This window comes from Oratosquilla oratoria, chromosome 12 (assembly GCF_046742065.1).
Source record: "Oratosquilla oratoria isolate Oo_2021 chromosome 12, ASM4674206v1, whole genome shotgun sequence".
Taxonomy (NCBI): Eukaryota; Metazoa; Arthropoda; class Malacostraca; order Stomatopoda; family Squillidae; genus Oratosquilla; species Oratosquilla oratoria.
The window spans coordinates 28706582-28725440 of NC_134788.1; the positions used below are offsets into that span (position 1 = coordinate 28706582).

Genomic DNA, 18859 nt, shown 5'->3' on the forward strand with positions numbered 1-18859 from the left:
TACATGTAGTGAGATGGCTCACAAGAGGAACCATTGCTTCACAAAATATTAGTAAGTAAATTTATATCGGAAGTTCTTAAAAAAGTATTAGTGTGTAAATCTATATTCTCCATAACCTAACCAGAAAGTAGTATTATGTTGTCTTCGTAATTTACAAATGATATTGGAACGAGTATGAATCAGTTTTCACGAGAAGATAATAACAATTGATATGAAGTGACTGTTTTAATCGAATAACCACAAATCAAGAAGATACTCCCATCATGTGCATTGTTTAAATTGTTGATAGAACGTGGGAGGGGGGGGGAGTTGAGTCTAACCTAACCTTGCTATAGATATGGCTAGGTAAGGTAAGGTTGACAAGATTATTTTTTTGCTCTCACACTTAATGTGATGGACATGAATATTTTAAAGCATTATTTATGGGCCTCTGGTGCCATTTCTTCCAAAATTCACTCGCTTGCTTGCCAATACTGTGTGTGTGTGTGTAGAGAGATAGAAGAGGGGGGGAGGTGTTCCCTGACACATGAAGACCAAGTAATTAGCTATACAAACCAATAACGGATTCACAAGATTCACACATATATATCTGACATCCTTGATTATTAGGTGGGTGTGGACATATGCAAAAAAAATTATAAAGATTTATGTCCAGTTATCTGTACTATTGCACCCTTCATCATAGTCCGATTTATTATTTTTATTATTATTATCATTTTTATCATTATTATCATTATTATTATTATTATCATTATTATTATTATTATCATTATTATTATTGTTATTATTATTATTATTATAATTAATTATCATTATTATTACTATTATTATTATTATTATTATTATTATTATTATTATTATTATTATTATTATTATCATTATTATTATCATTATTATTATCATTATTACTTCTTTCTCTTTGTAATTTTTATTCACCCACTCCTTTGACTTTTTATTTCTCAGATAATTTTCATTTTATTTGTTCAGGCGTCCATTGTTTTTACTGTTTCTTTTTCATGTAAGCTTACGAATTGGTACGAATTGTTTGTTCTACATGCTGATCTCTGGTTAATACCTCATTGTATTAGTATATTTTCATGATACTTCTGAGATATTAGAAGTTTCACGAAATGTTATAGAATTAGCGTCGTTCACCATAACCTAAGGTAATTAAATTACTTATAACTCATTTCATGTGGCTCTTTTAACTGAATTGCTATAAATGAATAAGTTACTCTAACCGTGTTTTAGTATTGGGCGGGGGGGGGGGGGATCTTACCTAACCTAAGTGTAGGTAGTGACAGGTTAGGATATATTGACGAGAGTTTATTAATTTCTCACGTCAGGGTATCAGAAATCCAAATTTCATATTTTATTCAAAATTGTTACTCGGTTTACCGCCAACCCTGAGGTTAGGGGAGTGTGGAGGGGGGTTGTACGAAAAATGAAAAACAAAATATTTCCTGTAGAAATAAATACCAGAAAAATATGACGTCAGTCCTTGCCTGACGTCATATTTTTCTGGTGCTGTTTGATCAAACATTTTGGTGTTTTATTATGATTTTTTTTTTTTTTTTTTTTTTACCAAATGACGACAAGAATCTTGTCGTCTGTGTTTTACCATAAATTATGTTTTCGTGGGTGATGAGGCATTTGCATTAAGTCCCGATTTCCTGAAACCTTATTCTCAAAAGGACCTAGATAACGAAAGACAAGTACAGACTTTCAAGGGCACGGAGAGTGACAGAAAATGCCTTCGGCATTATTGCTTCCCGGTTTAGAATTTTCCACACTTGCATAAATCTCAAAATGACAATTATTGAAAAGGTAGTTATGGCATCTCTTGTCCTTCATAACTATTTTCGTAAAACATGCCCTTCAGACTATTTCCCAGAGGAGTGCTTTCATAGGGAGGATATAGAGTAAGGAAAGTTATCTTGCCAGGTTTACCTGCAAATCCTAATTATTTAGCAGGTTTGCAAAACGGTCAAGGCTCATGAAATTATCCTGAGATTACAAAGGTACTAAGAGATAGATTTAAGGATTACTTTGTAACTTTGGGTGCAGTAGCATGACAAAAGGACTTCGTATAAATCACGAAAATAGGCAAGTTAGACCTAGTCTACAGAGTAATGCACACCTCCAAATCTACACAGTATGGCTAAAATTGTGTAACATATTGTACTGTAATCTTTCTTTCCAAAGTAAATAAATAAGATGATTATGATAAGTTTAACTGATTCATGAATCAAATGCTTCATTTACCCCTATGTATGGCTCAAGTTTAACCCTCAAAGCTAGGGTGTCCTCTTGGAATCTTAATGAAAACATGTTTTGTAATCCAGAGTTGTATGAAACTTCAAACTAATATACCAAAAAAGTCAGGCACATTTTGAAAATCACTGATTATATGAAAGTGCCCATAAAACTGAATAAAATCATCTACCCATGACAAAAAAAAGAATAATAATAATGAAATAAAATAAGAGGCCAAATCATTACAACACACCTCTTCATCAACAGAATGCAAACTTGATATACTTTCTCGTGGCACGTCTTGATGACATAAGAACGTCATGTCTTCAAAATACCATAGAGTGGGTGTCTATATTTCAGCAGTTGATTTGCCAGACATCTTGGAGATCTCATATTTTCGCAGTTCCCTTCTAAAAGAACTACGAAGACAGTTGATTTTTTTTTTTTTTTTTTTCATCATATCACCCGGCGTGCATTGAGGGTCAAGTTCTTTTAGCTTTCCATGCAATTCATCTATACCTTTATTTCTTAGATTCCTATTAGAGTATTCTTTCGATTTCACCTACCACAATGCTATATGCTTCCTATATATGTCAATGAAGTCCACCATAATTTCCCTCTCCTTGTCCTTAACGGCACACGTATCATCATTCATTTTGGAAACAATCGGCAACTCGGTCACTGAAGGATCGAGCGGCTATATAGATGTTACCTCCGCAAGATTTAAGCACTCTATGCATGTAGGACGGTTGGAGACTGATGCGTGCTCAGACGTTCTTGCAGAACGAGCAAGCTCCGCCCACAAAAGTCGGGCCCGTTCAGATATCCGTCCAACACGTTGGTCCAACGTGTTTACCCCTTTCACATGTTCAGGCATACTCTCAAACATCGTGTTGTCAAACGTGTTGGCCAACATGTCTGACCGTGTAAAATCCCTTTTAGATAGGGGGACCAAATGCCTCATCATTCTCCACTAAGTTAACAATGTATATACAATCACATGTGAAAAATTCATGCCAATGAGATGAATACACGTGGCAGGATAAGGAAAAAATAGAAAAAAAAATAGAAGCCGATATCTCGAAATGTTGTTTTCTGAACTTTAAATACTCTCTCAAAATCGGTAAAAACGCTGATCAACTTACGTTAGGTATCATTTTATACTTCAACAAAAATATATATATACTTTTGTAGAAATTAAATGTTTTAGTTTGTAAAAAAAAAAAAAAGAGGGGGGGGGATTCAGGAGCCCCCCTAAAATTCTATTTTAAAGACTAAAACAAATTGAAAACTAATTCCTACAAAATGTAGATATATGAAATATGAACAGTTTCTATGATAAATTTTTCAAAGCAATTAAATGAAAAATTAATTTTGAGGTAAAAAAATATATATACGTATTTTTTGTAGCCACTATCATTCAACCAAATTTGATTACATTTACTGAATAGCATTCCTTTACACCAGCAAACAACATATTAAAATTCCAACGCAATTGAATGAACCAGAAACGAGATATGACCCCAAGGAATTTTCGGGGGTGCCCCCCCCCCTTATTAACTGACATAGTCGACGGCCACTAAATTAGAAATAATCGCATGACGCAGGCAGCTACATTATGCCTTTATGAAGTCTTTCTGACATATTATTGGCACCCGGAATCAAAAATCAAGAAAAGCAATTTATAGAATACAAAGAAATACTATATAGAATGTGGATAGAAAAGGGAAACACAAGAAAAACTCTACGTCAGTAAGATATAAAGAAAAACAAAAATAATCCTCGAGGAGCTGTCGATATAAAGACTACAACTCCATACCTACATCTACATCATCTACCTCATGTAAATTCAACTTATACATACTGCAACAGTAGAAATTTAGAATAAATTGATATGAAAATTGTACGTCTGTGAGTGTAATAAAAGATAAGAAATAATTTAGGCCAACAACATGCAGGAAATTCATGTCCTATGAGCATAGCTCCAAAACAGACATATAGTAAACATACATATGGAATAATGTACCCAGGAGTAAATGGAGGTAAAACCGATATTGTTTCTGAAAGTCTAAAAAAAAAAAAAAAAAAAAACATACATACATACATATACCAAGGCTTTTTCACCCTTACAAGGGAGGTAGCCAAAAAGGAAAAGGCATAAAATCATTCCCACCCATTCCATCCCTGAATACACTCCACACCCCTACACCCTCCCTCTCATCTTAGCACCTCCTGGATGACGGGTCATCCCTGCACCTTGTCCACTGCCCTGGGTCAGAAGCAGTGTCGCCAGACACAGCACATCCACAGCAAGGCCGCTTCATTTAATCGGCCACCCCCCATCTCCATCCCCCATGCATAAAAGGAGAAGACGGGGAGAAATCCCTTCGGGCTGCGTCAAATTTTGCTCATACATACTACTTCACCCCCCATCTCATGCATCACAACATCATCCATATACAACCATTCTCCATTCACCCCTGTCTTCTGTCCTCTCCCGTCCTTCCTCAACAGAGATTCCCCTCTTCCCCAAAGCCCCCTTCACCCTATCCATCCACCTCATCCTAGGACGTCCCCTCATGTTCACTCCCTCCACGTCTGCATTCCATACCTCTTTTACTAGTCTTTCTTCACTCATTCTTTCCATGTGTCCAAACCATCCTAATACTCTTTCATCAACCTATCTCCCAACTCCCTTTCCACCCCTGTTTTCCTCCTCACCTCCTCATTTCTCGCTCTATCTAGCCTAGAGTAAATAAAATAAGATAAAATAAAATATGCTAAATACGCCTCTTCTTGGCATATATTTACCATTTGTCCGAAAAAATCGCGAACTGGCAATTGTTCAATCAGTTGTCGTCATGGTCTAGTGATACCACCTATATAGATTAAGCAAAATATCTACATATTTTGTGGTTTATTTCAGGTTGTCAGACTCTACTAAATAATTATGCTTAATTGGCAATTTTTAAGACCCCAAGGCTCGTGGAAATTTGTATTATCTAATTAAGTTACCCCTTAAAAAACACATCTTCTATGATGTACCTGAAGCCACCCATTGAACATTCTCTGAGTTACACTCTGTGTTGGTAAACAAGTTCAAATCGTAGTAATAACCAAGCTGAAGTTCATTTACAGTATCAGTAACAGTATCTTTACTGGGCCAAAGCATGTTACGAATACAATGCTTGTCATATCTTGGTTAATTTTTATGATAAATGTGGGGAAATTCTTGTGGATCTATTCTTCAGAAAAAAAAATTATCGGCTATGGCTGCTACATACCTTGAATATTTTTGCTTTTGATTGATAAATGTGTATTGACTTTCTTAAGATATCAACTCATGAATATGTAGTCAGCTTAGGTAGAAGCCCAATGACTAGCTTGGTACATTCATTGTCATGTGGTACCTTGGGGGAACCCAGCGTGCCTATTTATCATGTTACTATCAGGTATATTATGGATTATATACTATCATTGTTTTTTTTTTTTCAATAGATACGTACTGACAAAAATCTAAACTTATAAATATGAAGTGAACAAAATTGTGATAGATTGGCTACTTCACAGGTATGCAAAGGCCCAATGTACCTGGTACATTTTTTTTATGAATGTGAAATAAATAACTTATATCAGTTCTAATTTTTAGGGGCAATTTTCTACTGTGAACTTATGTCCATGCACCAGCCCAAACGTCCTAGGTTGCAGAAACATCCATGTCCAAAATGTCCTAGATTCAGGACATTTTGACTGCATTCTAATATACTGCTTTTAGGTGATATCTTATCACAACTTATCACATTTAAGTTAAAACTTTTTCACTGAGTCAAAAATGAAATGTTAGGATTTTTTTTAATTGGGCACATGTACGCAATTTAGCATTAGAAAATTAAATATTAATTCTATGAATTATGATATATGAAAGTAATAGGTGATTTCCTTGGTGGAAATAAATAAAACACCTTGCTACAAGCAAATCTACTGACGAATGAAGCTGCTAGGATACAGTTGAGACATTATGAAAGAAAACGGGGTTCTGCCATCGTCTGTTAATCGCCCGAGGTACAATGATAATCATGGTGTCAGCATCCATGACGACGACAATGACCCAAATAATCTTTAGAATTTAAGGTGTTGAATTACTAAATATAGGTTAGGCTATGCAGGTTAGTTAGATTAGGTTAGGTTAGACTAGACTAATTTATCATCCTTTTATTACTTCAACCTCACCATTTATCAGAACCAACATGGCATATCTTTGTGACTTCATTAGTGAATTGGTTTTAGCAACTTTTTTGTTAATTTCTGCCAAGAAAATCACGTATTACTTTGATGTATCATAATTGACATCCCCTCCCGGCATTTACTTCTTCCATCACCATCACTCCTCCCTTTCCTGTCACATGTGACTTTAAATATCTAAAGTTATCCACTTCCTCTAGCCTCTATCCTGTAAGTCTGACTTCCAACTCGCTGCCATCCTCTCTCCTTGTACATCTTATCACTTTACTTCTATCCATATTTACCTTCAACTTTCTCTTATTGCATGCCTTCTCAAACTCCACCACTAACTCCCATAATTCCTCCTCTGGCCCTTCCACAAGCACAGTGTCTTCAGCAAACAACAACTGGCTCACGTCCCACTTGTCTTTATTTTCTTTAACCATCTCCAATTCCCTGCCCATTACCCTCACCTTTACCTCCCACACCATCTCATCCATGGGCACATGCCTATCACAGTCCCACCTTTCCTCAAACCACTCACTTTTTCCATTCCCAATTCTGACATCCTCGACTAATGTCATAAAAACTCTTGACAGCCCATAACAGCTTTCATCCAATCCCATATATCTGCAAAACCTCCCACAATGTCTTACTGTCTACTCTCTTATAATCCTTTTCCAAATCTATAAAAGCCCAAAAACAACCTTACCTTTTCCTAAAACTTTCTCACATATGTGCTTCATCACAAAAATCTGTTTCATGGAACCCCATCCTTTCCTAAACCCACACTGTTCTTGGCCAATTACTACCTCTGTTCCTCTCCTAAGCTTCTTAATGAAATCCATCCCATATACTTTCCGAACTACACTCAACAAACTGATCCCTCTGAAACTACTACACTCATCATTGGTGCCCTTTTCCTTTGTAAAGCAGAACTATACAGGCACTACTCCTGTTGTTCAGCATTTCATCCTCCCTTAGACACACATTAAACAACCTCGCTAGCTAGTCCACTATAATTGTACCTCCCTTATTTAGACACTGCATGACATCCATCTAATCCAGGTGCTTTACCTGCTGTCATCATTTTCAAAACTATTTGCACCTCATCTTTTTTTTTTTTTTCCTCCTTTTTTCTCTGCCATCACTGATTTTCTTTGCACCTCCCAATGTTATCATTAACCCCTCCATATCCTCCTCCTTATTCATTTGTGCTCTAAAATAATCTGCCCACCTTCCTCTTAATGCATCTTCTTCTGTTAACATCTGTCCATCTGTGCCTTTTATGTTTACATATAAGCACACACAATGATAAGAACAATCAAAGTGGCATTTATATACCTGGATGAAGAAATGGTGAAGAAAATGCTAGTCACTTTGATAAGACCAGGATTGGAATATGCAGTGACAATGTGGTCGCCAAGTACAAAAAGATGTATAACAAAACTTGCAAGAATACAAAGAGCAATTACAAAATTGCCACCAACACTCTCAGAACTATCCTATGAGGAGAGACTAGCAAAACTTTAGCTACAGATATTAGAGCAAAGAAGAGAGAGAGGAGATTTGATAACTATTTATAGAATCATGAAAGGCATAGAAAGTATTGATAGAGAGGATCTAATAAAATGGGATAGTAGAGATACAAGAGGACACGGAAAGAAAATCAAGAAAGACAGTTATAGAAGAGACCTGAAAAAGAACAGCTTTCCCCACAGGGTGATAGATGTTTGGAACAAGCTAGATGAGAAAGTGGTGTGTGCAAAAACAATACACGAATTTAAAAGCAGTCTAGACAAAACGAGATATGAAGACGGGACACCATGAGCATAGCTCCCCCTCCTGTATAATACAATTAGGTTAATATACACACAGAGTGATAGATATCTGGAGCAAACAGAATGAGGAAACAGTGAATGCTAAAACTATCCAAGATTTTATTGACAAACTGGATGCGGAAAGATACAAAAGCGGGTCACTACGAGTATAGCTCTCTTCCTGTAAAATACAACTAGGTAAATACACACACACAGACACACACACAGACATATATATATATATGTATATATATATATATATGTGTGTGTGCGTGTGTGTGTGTGTGTGTGTGTGTGTGCGTGTGTGTGTGTGTATGTGTGTGTGTGGTTCACCATGGTCATGGATCATGTGTTGAATCATGAGTGGCAGTTATTTCCCTCCCAGAAGAGAGCTCAGAGCTCATATATGACTGATCTGTGGGTAATGCTGTGAGCTTACACACAGACATACCACAAACTCCCCACCCACGAGAGTTGGAGTAACGACTAGCAGCACAGCAATACTGAAATTATTTCAGCTCTGGGTGGGGTTTGAACTCGGACCGCTGTAGTGAATTCTATGTGTGCGTGTGCGTGCGTGCTTGTATAGTATTCTTATAGTTGTCGAACTTCTTTGTAGCATTTTCAGCTCTTCCAGTAATTGTTTTTCCTTTAAGAGAATGAGGGTGAATTAGGTTTCCATAATCTTCCATTTATTACAACTTTTCATCTTTAATAAGACATTATGAGGATTAACCTTAATAATAGAGTACAATGGATAGGTACACACTATAAGAAAAATGCAAATGATACGAAATAAATGAGAAATATGTCATATATTGTTGATAGGGAGGGAGGCTGCCACTGACCGACCAAGCACCTTTGTTAAGGCACAGCTAAATCAGTTGACATTTCCAGGCAGCAACTGAAGAGTTAACATGGTCGAAACAGGAACCTTGGGTGGCCAGCCATGGCAGATGGTCTTGAATGGCAACATGGAATGCTTGAAGTACTTGTACACCTCAGGCGAGTACAGCGACTTGGACATCATCTTTCCAGAAGGGGTTTGCATCAAGGTAAGTGTGGATACTTGCCTTGAACATCTTGCACTCCTTGAGCAAGGTGGCTGGTGCTTTCACATGTGTTGCCCCCGAGGAAGGCTTTGGACGTGATCTGTGACTCCCTCAGGCCCACAGGTTGATCCTCTCCATGAAGTCCCCCGTATTCGGCGACATGCTGATGGGACCCATGGCTACTACCAGTAAGCAGCTCAACCTTCCAGAGGATCCCCATGAGGTCTTCCGGAAGCTTCTGGATCACACGTACCTGGACCAGTTGGACCTGGAGTCTGTTGAGGAGGCACTTGAGGTGCACGCCCTGGCCCACAAGTACCTGATGGAAACTGCAAGGAAAACTTGTCTGCAGGTATGGGGGATCCATTTGCTCTAGTTATCCTGTCTGATCTTCCTCAAATTATCTGAATGATCTATCTACAAGTTTCATCTTGTTGAATTGCTGCATGCAGCTGTGTATATGAAATAATGCCGTTGATGGGTGGAACATAGCTGGAGCCCATCCACCCAGGCCTGTAGCCATGGAGGGGTTATGTAGGGGCTTAACACCCCCCCCCCTCCCAAAAAAAAAAAATCAATAGCCCCCAATACTCTCAAGCCCATATAATTGCATTTTTCAGTCTTTTTTTTTTGTATATATTGATTGTCAGAACAAAACTGCAAGTTGCTTTATAGTTTGGTGCAAACTAATGGGTTTAGAGAATATTCTTGCCACAAAAATATGTCCTCAATCTATAATCTTGCAACTTACACATGCATATTCATATGTATATGTATATATATATCTATATATAATATGTATTTTATGGGAAGGGGAGCTATGCTCATGGTGTCCTGTCTTCATATCTCGTTTTATCGAGACTCTTGTTAAATTCATGTATTGTTTTTGCACACACCACATTTTCATCTAACGTGTTCTAAATGTCTATTACCCTTTGGTGAAAGCTGTTCTTTTTCTGGTCTCTTCCATAACTCTCTTGATTTCCTTTCTGTGTCCTCTTGTATCTTTACTATTCCACTTTATTATATACTCTCTATCAATAGTTTCTATGCCTTTCATGATTCTATGAATAGTTATCAAGTCTCCTCTTTCTCCTCTTTGCTCTAATGTCTGTAGCTCAAGTTTTGCTAGTCTCTCCTCATATGATTTTTTGGTGGTAGGTAAGTTGAGAGTGGAGAAAGAGGAAAAGTACAGAAGGTAGGGAGGTGCTTAGAGTAATGTTTCTAAATGAAAAGGAGAAGGGGTACAAGAAGAAACTGAGAGAAGATTGGGAGGAAGTGAAGGAGTAGAACTCGAAGTGGAAGAGGAATGGGGATGTTCCAAGGAGGGAGTCATAAGGTGTGCAAATATGGTGTGTGGAACAAGGAGGGAGGATGGGAGGAAATAGAAGGAAGGGTAGTGAGTGGTAGGATGATGAAGCAAAGAAGGTTGTAGAAAAGAGGAAATGAGCATTCACAGATTGGTTGCAAAATAGAACAAGAGAAACATGAGAGGTTAGAAGTTAGACATAAGATAAAGGATCCAAAGAGGAAAGCAGGTATGAAATGGGGGAAGGGTATGACAGAAAATTTTGAAAGTAATGAAATGTGTATTGGAAGAAAGTCAAGAGGGACAGGGGAGGTGAATGAAGTAGAGAGTAAAATGTAAAAGATGCAGATGGAGAGATGATAATGGAAGAGGTTGCGGTAAGAGGAGGATGGGCAGAGTATTTTAGGGAATTGCTAAATGGGAAAGAGGATAGAAAGGGAAAGGTGGTTGCAGTGGGAAATGCTAAGAAAAATGAATGAGGAAAATGGGTGAGATATAAGAAAAGATGAAGTGAAAGCAGTTATTGAATTGATGAGTGCAGGTAAGGCAGCTGGTTTAGATGGGTGTCATGCGGAGTGTCTATAACAGGCAGGTACAGTGGTGGTGGACTGGCTGATGAGGTTGTTTATTGTTCATCTAAAAGAGGGTGGAGTGCCGGAGGACTGGAGGAGTGCCTGTATAGTTCCGTTTTACAAAGGAAATGGGGACAATTTTGAGTGTAGTAGTTTCAGAGGGATCAGTTTGCTGAGTGTAGTTGGGAAGGCATATGGGGGTTTTGATGAAGAGGCTTAGGAGAGGAGCACAGGGAGTAATTGGTAAGTAACAGTGTAGGTTTGGGAAAGGTAAGGGTTGCATGGATCAGATTTTTTGTGGTAAGACATATATGTGAGAAAGCTTTAGCAAAGGAAAAGGCTGTGTTTTGGACATTTATGGATTTGAAAAAGGCTTATGACAAGGTAGACAGGAAGACACTGTGGAAGGTTTTGTAGATATATGGGATAGGAAGAATGCTGGTAAGAGCAGTCATGAGTAGTAGAGCCTGTGCTGGAATTAGAAATGGAGAGAGCGAGTGGATTGTGGTGAAGATAGGATTGCCTTAACCCACTCAACTCCGATGACAAGATGTCTTGTCATTTGGTCAAATAAAACAAAAAATCATAAAACACCAAAATGTTTGATCAAACATTTTGGTGTTTTATGATTTTTTGTTTTATTTGACCAAATGACAAGACATCTTGTCATCGGAGTTTAATGGGTTAAGGATGTGTTATGTCGCCGTGGCTATTTAATGTGTAAATAGGTAGGGTGGTGTGGGAGGTAAATGCAAGGGCAATGGGTCAGGGATTGAAGATGGTTAAAGAAAATGGAGAAAAATGGGAGATAAGTCTGTTTTTTTTTTTATGATACTAATCTTGAAGCAGGACCAGAGGAAGGATTAAGGGAGTTAGTGAGAGTTTGGGAAGGTAAATGTGGGTAAAAGTATGAGATGTACAAGGGGAGAGGATGGCAGCAAATTGGAATGTGGCGCGAAAGGGAGGAGTGGATGTGGAGGTAGAATGTAGATTGAGAAAAGCAAGTAAATCCCTTGGGGGATTGAAAAGTGGAATTAGAAATAGACATTTGGGAATGGATGCTAAGAGGAGATTTTATGAAGGGGTTATTGTGCCGACAGCACTGTGTGGGGCAGAGAAATAGAACATGAGAGAGGAAGAGTTTATATTTGTTTGAGATGTAAGGTCTGAGAAATATGGTAGGGGTTACTAGGCTGGATAGAGTGAGAAATGTGGAGGTGGTAAGGAGAGCAAAGGTTGAAGAAGAGATGTAAGATAGTGTTGATGAGTGAATATTGGGATGGTTTGGAGACATAAAGAATGAGTGAAGAAAGATTAGCAAAAGAAGTGTGGAAGGCTGAGGTGGAGGGAATGATTTTCAGGGGACGACCTAGAATGAGATGGATGGATAGGGTAAAAAGGGGCATTGGGAAAGAGGGGAATGTCTGTTGAGGAAGGAAGGGAGAAGGCAGAAGGTAGAGGTGAGTGGAGAATGGCTGTGTATGGATGATGCTGTGATGCATGGAAGGGGATGAGGGGTTAGGGAGTGTTATATGTGAATGACACAGGCCAAAGGAACTTCTCCCCATCTGCTCTTTGTCTGCATGAGGGGATGGATGGTGGGGTGAAGAAAAGATGGAGGGAAATAGGAGGTGAACTTGAGTGGGGTGGGTGGGGATGAAATGGATGGGAGTGGAATTATGCCTTTTGACTTTGGCTACCTCCCTTCTAAGGGAGAAAAATCTTGCCATATGTATGCATACACATGACTATACACACACACACACACACACACACACACACACACACATATATATATATATATATATATATATGATGTAAGCGGAATAGGAAACACAGGAGTCTTAGTCTTGAGTTTATTCCTGACTAGTTTCTCCTGTGTTTCTCCTGTGTTTCCTATTCCGCTTACATCAACCTGTCAGAATGTCTCAACATATATATATATATATATATATATATATATATATATATATATATATATATATATATATATATATATATATATATATATATATATTTCTTTTCTTTTTATTATCATTATTTTTATTTGTTTTTCGTTTTTTCAGTACATTCTTTCAAACCTGAGGAAGGAGACGACGCTGGCAGCCCTGGAAACCTCGGTCTTTTACGGAGACGAGCAGCTGAAGGACAAGTGCATTGAGGTACTCTCTCTCTATCGCCTGAACTTGTAACCGTCATCACAGCTGAGTCGCCTCGCCAGACGACAGGTGGTGTCCTTCTTGTCTTCAAACATGGTCCAAAGTAATAGCTAGTGGTCTAATGTTAATTGAACTAGCTATTGAGATCATTCATTTGAATTGCAGAATTACAACCCATCTTGTTCGATGTGTCAAGATGCATATTGAATATTACCTCTACAGTGATTATAATATTATATATATATATATGCGGAAAAACCACCAAGGAAAAAGAAAAACTGATGACCAAGCGCTTTCGTCTATTCAGACATCCTCAGGGTACATGAGGATGTCTGAATAGACGAAAGCGCTTGGTCATCAGTTTTTCTTTTTCCTTGGTGGTTTTTCCGCATATTTAGAATCACGAGTTTATGTGATTTCTCATGCATATATATATATATATATAATATACATATATATATATATATATATATATATATATATATATATATATATATATATATGTGTGTGTGTGTGTGTATATATATGTATATATGTATATATATATACATATATATATACATATATATATACATATATATATATATACACATATATATATACATATATATATACACATATATGTATACATAGATATATACAGTATATATATATATATATATATATATATATATATATGTATATATATATGTACATATATGTGTGTATACATGTATATGTGCATACATGCATATGTATACACACACACATATATATATATATGGATACATGTATATGTGTATGTATGTTCATGTATACATATATATAGATACATATGTATACATACATATATATGTATATATATCTATATATATCTGTATATATATATATGTATATATGTATATATATATATGTACACAAATATATACGTATGTATATACATATGTGTATATACACATATGCATATGTGTATATATACATATATATATGTATATATATATATATAGTATACATATATATATATATATATATATATATATATAATGTGTGTGTAGTCATATATATATATATGTATATATATATACATATATATGTGTATATATATATATAATATATATATATATACATATATATATATATAATATGTATGTATACATATATATTTGTGTCTGTGTGTGTATTTTCCTCTGTCACCATATCTCTCTCTCCTTCTTCCTTTTTCACCTTCATGTCTCTCTTTTTTCTCTGTATCTCCTTTGCCCCCTCCCCCACCATAATTATCTCCCTCTCTCTCTCTTTGTCTATCTTCCCTTCTTTGTCTCTTCGACTCGTCAACGGCTGTAGAAACAAACTATTTTGACTTTTGCTCCACTGATGCTGAGTCGTGACCCTGATGCTGTCATGTCGTCTGAGACCGCGTCTGACCTGAGCAAAGAAGCCTTGAGGTTTTTGCTAAAGAGCGACGACATCGGCTTCTCTTCCGAGGCTGTCCCCTTCAAAGGACTGATTGCCTGGTAAATACATGTACATGTCCTCTCTCTTCGTGGCCAATTCTCTCTTGTTTTCAACGTGACGTAGAGTGCAACTGCGGTTAGATATTCGTCCCTCGACCTCCGACATTTTAACGCGTTCAACTCCGATGACAAGATGTCTTGTCATTTGGTCAAATAAAAAAAAAAAATTATAAAACACCAAAATGTTTGATCCAACACCAGAAAAATATGACGTCAGTCCTCCTCGCTTCGCTCGCGAGCTCGCGAGCGAAGCGAGGAGGACTGACGTCATATTTTTCTGGTGTTGGATCAAACATTTTGGTGTTTTATAATTTTTTTTTTTTATTTGACCAAATGACAAGACATCTTGTCATCGGAGTTTAATGGGTTAATGCGTTCTGTGAGCGGCACTGTGTCTCTTGTCGTTGCAGGGGAAGAGCCCAGCTAGGCCCGGAGGAGGAGCCGTCAGGGAGTGCAGTGCGCCAGAAGATCGGGGACGACCTGCTGAAGGAGGTGCGGTTCCTGAACATGTCCTGCGACGAGTTCGTCGACAACGTGGTCAGCACGGACGTGCTGACTCGCACGGAGTGCTTCCACATCCAGGGGGCGATCAGGGGCGCCGACCTCTCGACCCTCCCAGAGGACACTCCTGTCAATCCTACCAGGGGAGACAGGAGGGCCCCAAAGCTCAGGGAGAGGGAGGAGCTTTCTTGCTGTGTACTGGGCTTATCTGGTTCCTGCGTGAATTACAATTCGTCTTCAGAAGTCGTCTTGTTTGAAGGTCTTTCGAGTGATGCGACGATTCAGCTTCACCACATGAATATTTACTGTATTGGTTTTTCTGGTGGCTGTGCTGGAGCACTTAATATAATGGACGGCGAAGGAAAAACGATAAGCTCAGCGACGTCTCGATATAATGATTTCAGTTTTACGAGGCCAGCTGTCCTTCGGAAGGATAAGAAATACAGAGTTGTGTTTTACTCCCAAAAATGTATTAAGTTAAATCGTGGACACAGTGGAGGTAGTAGGAGGGTGGGGAACGCAACTCTTTCATTTTCACGGGGTCATTCCTGTGCTTTTTATATCTGGGAGCCGACAAGTAGTTAGGAAAGGAGGCACGCCACTGCGTACCCTCGGCTCTGTGGAAGTGAGGTCCGTTCGGGTTTGGCTGTCGAGAGGGAAAAGAAAGGACGAGAGCGTCATTCATGTCACAGGAGAGAGCGGGTCCTGTTGCTAATGGCGACGTTGAGCAGATTGGAATGGTTTGGCTCCAGCAAGAATGAAACGTGAAAGGAGCAGCGGCCACGGCCAAGCATGTGAAGGGCGCCACCGTAGACAAGAGACGGGGGGGAGAGGGTGTAGTGCCGTCCTCGGTTCTCGAGCTGAACTGCTGACGAGTGTTGCAGTGACGACTCGGCCAACCGCGCTCTAGCCTGCAAACCGTCGACATTTCGTCTTAATTAAATTTGTTTTCCTCTTTCAAAAAAAAAAAAAAAAAAAAAAAAAAAAATGAAAATAGTAATAATAAGATAGAGTGAATAGAAATGATAAAACATATTGAATGATAATATACCAATCATATTTTTTTCATTCATGCGAAAATAGATTATGTAAACTGCTTATGCTTCCAGCCATTCGTAATATCTGCAATCGTGTGTACTCTGCGATTAGAATTGTAATATTTTCGATATAAGGGACATTGTATGATTGAGCGTAAAATAAAATTTATTTCTACTCCTATATTTGTTTCAATAACCTTATCTTTTATGTTTTCGGTAGTAGCCATTGCATTATTTTTTTTCTATTGACACTTGACAGGATATGCAGTCACACTCTCTCCTAATAAAAACAACTTAATTTTCCAAGCTAGCAACCATAAGGAAAGAAAAATACATGGAGGAATTAAACAATGCTATTTTAGCGATTTAGACATATATATATATACATATATATCTATATATATATATATATATATATATATATATATATGTGTGTGTGTGTGTATACATATATATATATATATACATACATAAATATGCCAAAAGCTTTTTCCCCCTACACGGGGGGTAGCCAAAAAGAAAAAGGCATAGAAACAATTCACACCCATTCCATTTCCTATATATTCCACTCCCCTCCACCCTCCTCCCTCCCTCTCATCTCGGCACCTCCTGGATGACGGGTCATCCCTGCATCCTGTCCACTGCCCTGGGTCAGAAGTAGTGTCGCAAGACACAGCACATCCACAGCAAGGCCGCTCCATAAATTCGGCGACCCTCCCTCTCCGTCAACCCCCCCAATGCAGAAAAGGAGAAGTACGGGAGAAATTCCTTTCGGGCTCCGTCAATTTTTTTTCTCATACATACTTCATCGCCCACCCCCTCCCCCCCTCCCTATGCATCACAGTATCATCTGTACACCCCTCTCCATTCACCCCTATATGCTGTCCTCTCCTGTCTTTCCTCCACAGACATTCCTCTCTTTTGCAATGCCCCTTTCACCCCATCCATCCATCCATCTCATCCTAGGACGCCCCCTCGTATTCACTCCTTCCACCTCTGCCTTCCACACTCCTTTCACTAATCTCTCTTTACTCATTCTTTCCAAGTGTCCAAACCATCCTAATACTCTTTCATCAACCCTATCTCCCAGCTCCCTTTCCACCACTGTTCTCCTCCTCACCTCCTTATTTCACTCTCTATCTAGCCTAGTAACCCCTATCATAATTCTCAGACATTTCATCTCAAACACATTCAAACTCCTTCTCTCTTCCTCTCTCATTTTCCATGTTTCTACCCCGTATAATGCTGTTGGCACAATTATTCCTTCATATAACCTCCTCTAAGCATCCATTCCCATATGTCCATTTCCCATTACACTTTTCAATCCACTAAGGGATTTACTCGCTTCTCTCAATCTACATTCTACCCCCACTCCACCTTTTCCTGCTACATTCGCACCCTGCTACATTCGTGTAGTTAATGAATGGAATAAACTTCCTGCACAGGTAGTGCAATGTAGTTCAGTTCGAAGCTTTAAGAATCATTTAGATAAATACCTAAGTAAGACGCTGTAATGATAATAATTTATGTTATATTATTTGTTTTTGTTTTGTTATAATTTGTCTGTGATTTTCATCTATTATTAGTTATATGTCAATTTATCATCATTTACTATTTACCTGTTGATTATTTTAACTATACCTATGCATTTATTTATGTATTTTATTTGTTATTTACATTGTTATAGTTTTTATTTATTATCATTATTATTATTATTATTATTATTATTATTATTTATTTATTTATTTTTTTGCATCCGACCAAGATATGGATCAAAAGGTCTCCTGTCGGCATGCTCCGCCTTTGTAATCCTTTGTAAAGTATCTAAAACTATCCACTTCCAGTGTTTCACCCTTTATACTCACTTCCAGCCTGCTGTCACTCTCTCTCCTTGTACATCTCATCACCTTACTTTTGCCCACATTTATCTTCAGCTTTCACACACCTTCTCAAACTCTGTCACTAACTTCCTCAATCCCTCCTCTGATCCTGCTACAAGCTCAGTGTCGTCCGCAAACAACAACTGGCTCACCTCTTATTTTTCTCCATTTTCTTTAATCATCTCCAACCCCTGACCCACTACCCTTGCATTCACCTCTCGCACTACCCCATCCATGTAAAGGTTGAACAGCCAGGGCGACATACCGTAACACATCCCTGACGAAGTCCCACCTTTACCTCAAACCATTCACTCTCTCCATTTCTAATCCTAACACAAGCTCTACTACTCTTATAAAAACTCTTGACTGCTCTTAACAGCTTTCCTCCTATCCCATATAACTCCAGTACCTCCCACAGTGCCTTCCTGTCTACCCTGTCATACGCCTTTTCCAGATCCATAGAAAAAAAACAAAAAAAAAAACATCCTTATCATTTCCTATAGCTTTCTGACATATCTGTCTTACCACAAAAATCTGATCTACACAACCCCTACCTGTC

General features: G+C 38.1%; 2 protein-coding genes across 3 annotated transcripts in view; both read left to right on the forward strand.

Moving 5' to 3' along the window:
• Window positions 1-13604, forward strand: part of LOC143030635 (BTB/POZ domain-containing protein 2-like) — a 24442-nt gene extending 10838 nt beyond the window's left edge. The window contains exons 2-4 of one of the 2 annotated variants that reach the window (XM_076193802.1): window positions 9195-9352; window positions 9465-9701; window positions 13297-13604. In XM_076193802.1, the coding sequence (XP_076049917.1) occupies window positions 9215-9352; window positions 9465-9701; window positions 13297-13422 (501 nt within the window). In that variant the 5' untranslated portion in view covers window positions 9195-9214 and the 3' untranslated portion in view covers window positions 13423-13604. The remainder of the gene's footprint in view (window positions 1-9194; window positions 9353-9464; window positions 9702-13296) is intronic. The other variant, XM_076193803.1, reaches the window with a different exon arrangement.
• Window positions 13605-14588: 984 nt separating this feature from the next.
• LOC143031164 (uncharacterized) lies at window positions 14589-16594 on the forward strand. The gene is made up of 2 exons (XM_076194684.1): window positions 14589-14882; window positions 15293-16594. Exons 1-2 carry the CDS (start codon window positions 14743-14745, stop codon window positions 15966-15968), a joined length of 816 nt encoding a protein of 271 aa, XP_076050799.1. The 5' UTR covers window positions 14589-14742; the 3' UTR covers window positions 15969-16594.
• Window positions 16595-18859: the final 2265 nt, after the last annotated feature.